The sequence below is a fragment of the Battus philenor genome, unplaced genomic scaffold, assembly GCF_028537555.1.
Source record: "Battus philenor isolate CCGP_79_NKW_IND1 unplaced genomic scaffold, ilBatPhil1.0.hap1 SCAF_29, whole genome shotgun sequence".
Classification (NCBI taxonomy): domain Eukaryota; kingdom Metazoa; phylum Arthropoda; class Insecta; order Lepidoptera; family Papilionidae; genus Battus; species Battus philenor.
Window position 1 is genome coordinate 4,598,454 of NW_027181692.1, and position 11,941 is coordinate 4,610,394.

The following is an 11,941-nucleotide window of genomic DNA, read 5'->3' on the forward strand; positions in this document are numbered from 1 at the left end:
TTGCAAAACGCATAACTTTAAAATATAGCTTCAATACATTTTCTGAAAAAAAAATTGTAGTGCACATAAAACACTTTCAATGACAACTATACAATACATAGCCACAATACAGTATTTTTATAATAAATTCGGATATTTAGGTGTATTCGCTTTTAAAAAAATAGTGATACATTCTTATACTTAAGCATAGCCACGCCCCTTGATCATAGTCTTCGTCAGAGCTGTAGAACATACATTGCTTATCATAGGCCTTCCCTTTACATTTCCATTAGGACTGATTGACTTTCACTAGGTCGTCTTACCCTTGCAGCTTGACGATCCACACTGCGCTTACTCATCCGTGCTCACTACTAAAGATTAGGCCTAAAGTACACATTACCAGGCCGCTGCTACTTCAACTAGCTAATTCGTTAGTCAGGCTATACTTGAATAATTTGGTTATAGGAAATTAGAAAGCAATGTCCACATTGATATTTTTCAATTTAAAATTGAGTACTTCATCTATTGATCAATGGGCATGGCAAATACTCTATATACTATATACATAATATCGAGATATACACTATGTATATATTAGTTTGACAGTGAATATTAATAAATAGTACATCACATGAGCACACTATATTTGTAACAATTCCGTTGAACAATACAGGTTTATCTGTCTTTGGCTTTATTATGAGACACAAGATATAATGAGGCCACAGACAGACAGTATGTTAAGTACAGGATGATGATTCGAGGCGGTCAGTGCGCGATATGTTCATGTCAGGTGTCGAAACTACGCGGCATATATCTGCAAGGAATTAAAATGAATCAAGTTAGAAGGACAAAAAAGATTGAAATTGAAAAAAAAAATGTACAAGTATCAAAAATATTTATTTCTTGATACTTGGTATTTTTTAATAAATACATTAAAACAAAACAAATTTCTGTAAAAAGATGCAAGAAAACAAAGGCAACCAGAGAATGTCATAGGAAAGTAGCACTAAACTAGCTGTTTGTGCATTCTATAATATGAGAGCTATGAATAAAATAAAAACTGTAAACTGTGATAATTCGTAATAAATTAGCATATTAAATAGGAACATAAAATAGCACAAAATAAATAAAAATTAGTTTAAGAAAATGGGATATATCCCGGATCTGTGATATTTGAGGAACGAGGCGATGAATAAACGGTAATCAGTTTGAAAAAGAATGATAGAAGAGTACAGAAATAAAAGGAAAAAAAGTGAGAAGATCATTAAAGATTATTAACCCCAACAAGATGAGAGTGTGAGAGGTCCCTAATAATCAGGGGCCATAAAAAAATATGAAAGCTAGAGGCTCTAAGAGAAAAGTTTTGTAATGTAAATTTTATTACGGTATATCGTCACAATTGACTACAAGATCTATTCTCGCAAAAATAATAATGCACGTAATGTTATCATTGAAACTGAATATAGGCTTATACCTGTCTCTTCTCATAGAATTAGTAAAACTTTTGTGAGCAACTGTGAAGTATGAAACTCATTAGATAAATGTCAATAAACCTATTATATTGTAAAGTATTTTTAACCGATAATAAAGCTTGAAAATGAATTACTCTTTTAATTATATTAGATATTAAAAGTGACCACTAAACAAAAAAAAAACTAGTATGAATTTGTTGTGGCCTCTTCTCAGATCGTGATGCGTTTGGATTCCGCGTAGCTTTAAGTGAACGCCATTATAGAGGAACTAAGTATGATTTCAGTTTATATCAAATGGAGCTCTTTTGGAATGTTTCTAACACGCACAAGAGGTCACTGTAAACAATCCTACGTTAATAATAATATGAATAAATATATTAAACCAACTCAAAAGGTCGAAGCAGTAGATACTTAGACCTTTTACTCACCTAACACTGTAGTCGTGTACACGGAACACAGCGTACTGCTGGTTGCGAAACACGGGATAAAAATGTTCCACGTATTCCGTGAGCAACTTGTGGCAGAGGGATGGCCGATGAGAAAGCGTGGGTGCTTCTATGTCCCATATGTCCAGGAACGAGCAACCCTTGCTGGAATGAAGAATAAAATTTTAAATTTGTAGTATAAACAAGTCCATCTGGTTAACGCCAAACCGCTCATTGTGACGGAGGAGGTGCTTGCAGAGAGCGTGTATCAGTCGAAATGAATGAATGGGAACGAATGAATAGCGATTCTTGCAGAGATACCCTTAGTTGGCAATACTGATACTCACTTGCTTCTTCCATAGCAGTACTTGGTCTCCACGATTAGGTACGTGACCTTCAACCTGCTCAACTCCATATACAGCTCCTCAGACGAGAACCTTCCGTACGTCTTATATACAGAGTACGCGCGCTTTCTGCAAATGTACACTTTTTATCAGGCACACGTCAACATTATTTTGAGTAACTGTTTAACTTTGTATTGAGTTTTTTTTTTCTGCCCGCTTAATTATTTTTGTTAAGACGAGTTTACTCGACATAAACAGAGTAAAATGTTTCTGTCTATAAAAGTAGGCAATTATCACAACAACTAAGTTAAGATGTATTTGATGAAGTAAGTAATGAAGTACTTTTTATTACTTTTCCTGTCAATAAAATCCATAAAACTCTTATAGCAACGAAATATGCTTAAACTATTGCATCGCACAATCAACTGAGAAATGCATACGTAGTATTTCTTTATTTGAAAACGTTTTGTAATGGTACTTCCCCAGAATTTATTTCTTTTTAATGCAAGCTATTGTGTATTAAAATAAATAAGGTTGTCAGACAAAAGAGATCAAAGACAAAAGATCTTTTTTGCATAAGTTCGGGGAAAAAAATTACAGTTGATTCATTTAGTAATAATAGGAGTACTATTTTTTTTATCTTCTTGAGTATACGTACAGAGTTATTTTACATTTACCTGCAGTGTCTCTGTATTATATACAATTAATTTAACATGTTTGTTAAAAAAATCTATCACAGTGTAAAGGATTTTAAGAGCTGACGTGGCTTGGGAAAACTACTTTATTGAGGACATTGAATGTGATCAAAATAAAAAAAATCGAGTTTGTTGTGTGCTCATTTCAGATCAGTGTTCGTTTGGGTTTACATCATAATATACATGGCACTAAGTAATTGACATTTCACAATTAAATATATAGTTAAAAGTTACAAAGTCAACTTTATACTCAGGTACTTGTTGATTTACTTGCAAGAAATGCCTTGATACTACCTACTTATGATACTGACTTGATACTTGCTCTTACAAATAATCATCTTAAACCTCATTTCAGACGTTGCAATGACTCGTAGGAAGATGCCAGCATTTTGGATATTCCCACGACTTTAATAAGGTCGTCTGTCTGTCTACCTCATGAGTGTTAATTGTGGATTTTTTTAGATCAAAGCATGTTCGTAACATCTGAAAATCCTAGTAGCTTAAAGTTACAGGATTCCAAGACAGGGGATCTTAATTTCATTCTAGTTTTGGTTATGGAATTTTTCACTTATGGCATTTTTGAAATATATAGGAGACTGAATAATCTAAAGCAGGGCTTCTTAAACTATGGGTCGCGACCCCAAGTGGGGTCGCGAGGCAAAATTCTGGGGTCGAAGGATTTTAATGTCAAACTAATATAAATGCAATTTTATAATTTTTTGTGCAATTTTAAATTTTAGATTTTTTTATGTTTTAAAACGAATTCTAAAACTATATATTTTCATATGTATACGCATATCGTTACCTAGGAAATAAATCATCAAAAAATATATTTTTTTTAATATTTGTATGGGGTCGTTAAGAAACTCGCAATCATAAATAGGGTCGTGAATGACAAAAGTTTAAGAAGCCCTGATCTAAAGTGATAATATGTATAATATGTAAAAAAAATAATATGTATGAATAAAGATCACCTCGTATCTAAGTGCTCGTAGTGCGGGTGGGCGACAATAGGCCTCCGAGCGCAAAGCATGATGGTGGCCAGCACCGGCATGGAACCAGCAAAGGCCCCACTTCCTGTCTCCCCGGACACCCATTGCAGAAGTTCCTCCTGGTGATAGTCGCTGAACTCACCTGAAGTTACAGTGAAGTGATGTGATCATGTTCAGAGGAGACTTGCGAAAAGAAAACTGTTGAGTATTACATTAAAAATATGTAATAATTAATACGAGAAGCTTTGACTTCTAATTCAGAATATATATTATTTATTCAAGTAGACATTTACATATGCTTTTGAATCATCGATTATTTTAACACTATAAATAGTATGCTTGCTACCACCGGCTTGGGACGCTGATCTATTGAAAAGAGCCGGCCAGAAACTCAACAGTTGCTCTCTTAAATTATGTCTCTCTTAATTGAATGCTGTAACAAGTTTTTTTTATATACTTTTAATTATAGAAACAAACTATGAAAAGTTGTCTGTGATATTTTGTGTATATATATATGTAGATACACTCAAACCCATGAAGGCCGTTGATAGACCAGCAGTAGATCAAGACTTGCATTTGAGGGTCGCGGGGTTGATTACCGTGATACAATTTTAAATAATTTACACTTTGAGCATTGATTACATAAGATTGCCGCTGCTCACAAACAAGTTTCCAGAAGATTGGCAGTAGCGTCCTCTGTGTACCATAATACCACACTCCACCCATAGGTATCAATGGCGGAGCAATTCAAAAATCACACAGCTTTTTCGTAGAATCATAAAAAATATATGATTATTTGAAACACTCACCTACATGCGACATTTCTTCCGACACGTTCTTCACCAAGGAGTAGACCATCGGCACCATCAGTAACAACCACGCCACGGGTAGCCATTTGATAAAACTCTTTGGTAACCTTTAAGTGAATAGTTAAATATAAAAAGTATTAAATTAAATTTAGCATTCATTTTAAGTATACTCGTAAGACTGACAATATTTGTAAATATTAGGGGGATTAAAAAGTAATGTGGTTTTTTCGCGCATTTCGATATTTGATTGTCATTTGGTAGCTCATTACATACTTGGAAGATATTATATACTAGAAGGCAAAAGGTTGTTGATAACGAACGAACGGTAAAACATATTAATGTTTATATATTCATGAAATACTACATAAATTATCTAATAAATAATCAGCAAAAACTTAATAAAGGAGGTATAATGTATATATACACATACAGGATGATCGGTTTTAAGTGTATAAGTTTTAAATTGATAAATTTGCGGAGGATGAGATTCCACTTATAACTCCGTCAGAGAAATAGAAGCGTGTTCCAAGGACACTATGTCTCTGTATGCTTTTTCTAAATTAATCAATACTAATATTAAATCTTTCCTAATATTGTTATTATTATTTACAAAAGCATATCTACTCGCTATCTGTACCGAAAAGAGCTTTTATTATAGATTGTTACTTCGTTGTAACACCTCTAACGTATAGCTTATTTGTCGGAAAAAAGCTGAGAAGTTTATTCTAATAACTTCTTAAAGTACCTATTCTGCAGGGACAGATAGCAAATAATAGTTAACTCTAATACATAGTAATTCGAATTTTAAAAACGCTTTTTCTTAGTATATTAATGCTACATTATGTCAGCTGGGAAACGCCCACTGCAGTGGCGTAGCTATGGGGTGGCGAGCGGGGCGGCCGCAACAGGCACCACAACCAGGGGGGGCACCAAAGTTGAAAATGTTTTTTTGAATTTTTTTAAATGATGAATAATGAAATGTTAAAAGAAAATGCAATAATGTTAATAGAACATGAACTAGTCGACACTATTGATTTTGAAAATGTGATTAATGACTTTGCAGGCCAAAAAGCGAGAAATGTTCGTTTTTAAATTTTCCCAATAAATTTTATTAGGATCTAATGTTATTATTTATATATTTGTTATTATTTTGAACCAAAAAAATATATATATTAATTACATTCTGTTCTGAATTTTGAAATTATTTAGACTCTTTAGGGGGGGGGGGGGGGCACCAAGCCCCAATCTGCCCCAGGCACCAAATACCATAGCGACGCCACTGGCCCACTGTTAAGTATAGGCCACCTCGTAGAGCTACGATGCTATACATTAATTAACAGCAAGTGAACTATTAATTTATCCCTTTACAGCTTTTACACCAATAACCAATCATCCTGTATATACAGTTGCAATAAAACAAACTGTGAATACTTACACGTAATACTTCTTACTAAACATCAAAGATGAGAGAAGGCACAAATGGGTAGCGAACAGCAGTTTTAACCTCATTACTAGCAATGCCATCACAAAGTACACCGCCATCTGTGCAATGTTGTAAAAAAGCGCGGGCTCAAAGCGCAAACCCTTCAGGAAGAGTAAGAGAATATCCTTCTCCACTTTTCTCTTTTCTTTGGTCACTTTAACTTCCTTCTCAATAACATCCAAATCAGTACGCTTTTGTCTCAATCTCACTTTTGTATCTGTATTGTTCTCTATGCCACTGTCGTCTGTTTCGTTCCCGTCCGAAGCTTTATCACCTGCTTGATTTCCCTCTTCTTCTATCTTCTCACAATCTCTAACTGCAGTTATGACAGTTGTACCGAACACATTATACACATTTATTATAACTATAGGTATTAGAAACGATACTAGCATCTTCATAATCGAATTAAATGGCAAATAATCGAAAACTTCTGAACAAGTGTAAAGCATCGTATGGAATGTTCGATAATTCGTAAATTTAGAATACAGGATGTCCCAAATGTGACCATCCTCCTCCGTTTCGAGAAATTCGCTAATGATCTTCTTTAAATATATCGATGTACATATGGCAATGAGTATTCTCAGCAGGATGAGCCAGGACTCCACAAAAAGGTCAAAGCGATTTTGAACTTTAATGCGTAAAGAACTGAAGAATAGACAGTAAACGGAGACAACGACGAAGAATGATGTGTATAGAGATGATTTTAGCATGTCGTTGCCTTGCAAGAGTAAAACGGCCATGTGGAGGCCGCAGAAGTGTGAGTGGAGAAAGATGGAGAAAGATTTAATGTCGATGATGTACAGCTGTTCCATGATGAAGAAGATCGCAATCTGGGTAAGGAATATAAACTGGGTAAATTGCCAGAAGAGCAGACAGTGGCCGTTGAGGATGACGATAGAGATCTGCAACAAAAAGTAATATTCCTTCAATTTCGTATTCCTCTCTTAATTATTTTTTTGACCACCTGTGTTCTAAGTGAAAAACCAGATAAAGCGGATCAATTTTATTTTAATTAGTTTTTCATTAAACTTTGGGAGTTGTTTACAGACGGACAAAAAATCCTTCGTCTATTTCAAACACTCGCCAACATGACTCAATGCAAAGTCATACATAATTTTTAAATGAATATGGTAAGACGTCATCTTACCTGTAGTTGAAAAGAGGTCTTCTTCGACTTCTCTCTCAGTTGCAGTGTCAGAAGCCAGCTCTGTAGAAGAAGTAGTGGCAGTGCGAGGTTCTCCCTCTCGTTGGGGGCCCATTGTACACGAGTACACTCTGAATGGTTGGCGAAATAGTTGAACACAGCGAGGAGACCACCGAAGAAGCTCTCGCTGTGGAGACAGTGATCAGTGTCAGATAGCCTGATTTACGAAAGATGAATGATTGTTTTTTAAATATCACTGTGTTTGCTTGAGGGTCTAGATAAAGGGAAAAATAGTTTTTTTTTTATTTCGTTGGAAAGAATATTATACAACAGTAAAATTCGTACAGCCTATAAAAAAAAAACTAATAGTAATGTGAACATTCGGTTTAAAAGATTGGTATCAAAATTGAAACTCTAGACTATTAAGGGTTAATAAATATCTAACATGGTTATATTTATTTGTAATCCTTATCTTATCTATATATACATAAAAAGGATTGTCACACAAATCATCTTCAGTTCAGCCGAAAGATGTCCACTATTGAACATAGGTTTCATAGGTTTTTCCAGTGTCTTCCAACGAATTTAACAAGATCTCCTCTGTTCACCTTCTGTGTTGTACGCTGCCTGTGCCGGTCCAGCGGCGATCTATTCTGCGCGCTGTGGCCGTCCCACTGACATCCGGTTACTATGAATAAATCATCATAGCATTTCCTTTCTTGATTTGAATTTGATACAATATCGCCTATTGTATTGTTATAATTTTTTCTTTACGAAACTTTTTTCTAAGAGTTTAAACCAATTTTAATATTTTAAATATTTAGCCAAAAAGTATTATTTATATACGCGTTTGCTTTTATATTTCTTAAAATAATTTACGTCTTCATTTTAACCATCAAATGCGATAGGTATGGGATGATTTTTGATAACATAAGATAAATAATGTTGTACAAGATAGTATCAGATAGATAAATCCCGAGGACATTTTAGTAGACTAAAAACTACGGTCTTCGTAGAGATACAATGTAATGATTGTAAATATGTTATATAAAAAACGCTTTTTGCTAACAAATGAGCTATAGATTCACATCTTTTAATACTTTTAAACCTGTAAACAATCACCCTGTATAATACTTTAACTTGCTTCCTACTCTAATAATTTGAACTAAGAAATGGGACATGTCTCGACAAACAATATAGTGTTTTATAATTTTATTGTAAAATCAAATGTTCATTGTCTCATAATATATAGTATCAAGTTTGACATTTGATTCATGTTTACATTTAATCACCTACCTAAGACTATAACATATAGCACTTCTTCTTTTGGGTCGATACATGCCCACTGCGAAGCATAGGGCTCCTATAATAATCGCCATTATGATAAATCCTGCTTTGCTCGCATCTCACTACTTCCCTCAACTTTAACTATATAGGCGGGCCACCAAATGGTGGATAATTCCACGCTATGAGCTCAGCAATTTCCAAAGAAGTAACTATCACTCACCTAAGCGTGACAGCGTGTAAGAAGATCGCGGCGACTGTCAAACCAGCTAACCACCAGATCGCCTCCAAATAAAAGAACATGGGGTGACCAATACCCACGCAACTCTTTATCAGACTCTGACCCACTTCACGCTCAACTAAATGGCACTCTCTGTAGTACGAATTATTTAGAAACGGTTCGAAGTATCTATAGGCCGCACCAATAATCACCTGAAATTGAAACACATCTAAAAAAAATGCCGACTGGGGTAATGGAATATATTGTATATAAAATTTTGGGCTTATACAAATAAATAGCTGTGCTAATCGTGTGTTTGTAGCTTGATAAAAATTAAAAAAAAACATTTTGTACATATTATCATCATCATATATATTTTTAACAGGCCTCCTCCAAGAACTCCAATTAAACTAGAAGGAAGCGGCTAGCATGTAACGTTTTTTAACGACCTTACAAGGCTGTCTCTCAAAAGCACTCTTCAAAAAAATACAAATTAATGACAGTTCTGAAGTGGACACTACCAATATGATTTATGTTAACAATGTATATAAAAATATATAATATTAATTTGAGGTGCATTTCATAGCATATTTCAGGTAATGGTTAATTTTATGTAGTCAGCTGATATAATGTGTGAACAAGTGAAGAACAAAGGAGATACATAAACATCAAGCCATCTATTTTTAAATATCTCATTAGTGTCTTGCTAATCCCATCCCATCCCCCCCCCCCCTTCTCACCACTGACATACTACTATTACTGTAATACTATACTATAATATCAAACATACATATATGGCGCCTATCTTGCATGACTTTCAAAGTTTCATTTTAAAGTTAATGCACTAATATAAATGGTATAGATACAAGGTCCTTTGTTATAATATATTATTTTAAACATAGACTTACTAAGAAAACAAGTTTTCTGACCTACACTCCTTCCTAACATAGGTGTAATAAATTCTAATTACAGATAATTCATTTATATCAAATATAAATATATAATATAAAGTATACTACAATAGTGTGTGAGCCAATAATCAATTTAATGGTAAATTGTTTAAAAAAATTCTGGTTGAAAAGCTTAATTTTTAAGCTTGAAGAAAATATAATTTTGTAACAAGTATACATTTAAAAATGCAAATACATTTTTAAATGTATACTTGAATGAGAGACTATTTGTTTGCATGCAATTATATAAAATACAAGGCTGAAAATACTAACTTACACCTTGAAGTTAAAAGAACTTGGGTGGATTCAAAATGTACACAGGCAAATTTAAAATGTAGGCAGCCATATTAAAACATCATTTGTCAAATGTAAAATGTAATCAAGCGAATTTAATATTGCAGCAATTTCAAATGTGGATCCAAGTTTGAATTTTAAAATTTTGATGATAAAGATATATTGCTTATTGTTAAAGTAAGATTTTTTAGTGTCAAAATAATTTTCATTAATTATATAAAGAAAGTTTACCAAATGGAACCTTGAATCATTTAAAATTGTCTATTTATGAAGTTAATTGTGAAACATTTAAATTGTATCTAAGGTTGATGATTATTTGTCAAAGAATTCTTTATAAATATACTAGAAACTATAAATATTATAATAATGAATCTCACCTCAGGATGAATATTAAACCTGTTAAAAGCATTCACTTCATTAGGATGTTCAACAAGTTTATCATACATGAGTTTTGATATACCACTAATAAATGGTGTCTCTTCTACAATGGTTTTGTAATACGAGTAGTAGAATCCCATTTCTGTCCTCAATGACATCTCCCTCTCCAAATCCGAGAGGTAGGAAAAGTTTCGGTCATTCTCAAAGAGATTGGACACATATTTACTGTGTATTCCACCCAGTATAATTGCTGTGAATAGTAGAATATTATTTAAACATACCATGTAGGTTTTTTTTAAAATAAAAGAGCATCCATAGACATTGAGCATACATGCTCATTTCATTCCAATTTTTTCTTTGGAAAGCAGCAGTTTTCAGTGAGACATTCTTTTTATACATTTATTTCTGAGTCTTTCACAATTTATGTTACAATCTTACAATCTCTAAGTCATTCATGAAGTTATAGGGTATAGTGTGAGTATTATAACTATTGTTATCTAAAATATTTGTATGACTTCTTTTTTCTCTCCTAAGTCTTTTTGGATTATCTCATTATCTTTAAAGCCTGGCCAAGTAAATTATGGTTGTGTGAAAGTAAATTTCAAACAAATCAATTTGTGATCTGAATGGCTCACGTGTCCTTAGAAAAATTCCATCTCAGGCTGCTAAGTTAAATCAATAAACAAACATTTAAAAAATGGCAATTTTACAGAACATAGTAAAAATTAGTAGCTATACCAAGAATTCTGAGCCGATACCCATATAAATGTTCGTGAAATATTACTACAACCTCTTATAATGATTGTGTAACAAGTTTTATCGCTATTTAGTTGTTTTTTCTGATACAATAATAATGTATTTTTGTCGTGGAAAGAAACTAAAGTGATAGATCTCCTTTTTTTTAATTGTTTTACTGTCATATGAGTAACAAATGATTTTAATGTTGTTATTACAATACAATAAATAATGTTGATTCTTACCAACAATACCGAGAAACGAAAACTTTGCAATACTTTTCAACTTTATGTTAGTCGGCACTTGTTCTACTTGGACTCCTTCTGTACCTTCAGCCATTTTCAGTCAGCTTTTTATTTACATGCTCTATACAATAGGTTTCTAGTTCTAATTTGTTAATTAAGGTGAAATAGTAGATCTTGTCTTTATTTATTGACATTGACAAATTGAAATATTGACAGTAGTGTTGTTTGTGCATAGAAATAAATTAAACGATGGAACAGCTACAGAAAGATTTGCCACGTGAAAATTTAAATAAATATTTTAAATTATTTCAAATTTATTAATAAACTTTAAAGTATTATACTTCAACGTTTTAAAATATGTTAAAATTTGTATTAATTTCAGACCGTTTAAAAATGTGTAACTCGGATACGGAAGCCAATTTTATTAAATAATTTTAATAATTACACACTTTTTACAAAGGCTGTTGAAAGTTAAGTTTCTGCAAGATTTTG

At 33.0% G+C, this 11,941-nt stretch overlaps 1 protein-coding gene across 1 annotated transcript; it reads right to left on the bottom strand.

Moving 5' to 3' along the window:
* Positions 1–481: 481 nt before the first annotated feature.
* LOC137926287 (protein C-mannosyl-transferase DPY19L1) lies at positions 482–11,621 on the bottom strand. The gene is made up of 10 exons (XM_068769883.1): positions 11,450–11,621; positions 10,469–10,719; positions 8,851–9,059; positions 7,347–7,530; positions 6,152–7,101; positions 4,717–4,823; positions 3,890–4,049; positions 2,224–2,349; positions 1,880–2,041; positions 482–793 (listed from the first exon to the last, which is right to left on the bottom strand). Exons 1-10 carry the CDS (start codon positions 11,541–11,543, stop codon positions 766–768), a joined length of 2,271 nt encoding a protein of 756 aa, XP_068625984.1. The 5' UTR covers positions 11,544–11,621; the 3' UTR covers positions 482–765.
* Positions 11,622–11,941: the final 320 nt, after the last annotated feature.

What these genes read in the sequence shown, in the direction of transcription:
- LOC137926287 (XM_068769883.1), bottom strand. Translation starts at nt 11,543, where the DNA reads ATGGCTGAAGGTACAGAAGGAGTCCAAGTAGAACAAGTGCCGACTAAC. An exon ending in TACTGCTATGGAAGAAGCAA is followed by an intron (nt 2,042 to 2,223) that starts GTGAGTATCAGT and finishes TCTTCATTCCAG; the next exon opens with CAAGGGTTGCTCGTTCCTGG. An exon ending in GTACACGACTACAGTGTTAG is followed by an intron (nt 794 to 1,879) that starts GTGAGTAAAAGG and finishes AATTCCTTGCAG; the next exon opens with ATATATGCCGCGTAGTTTCG.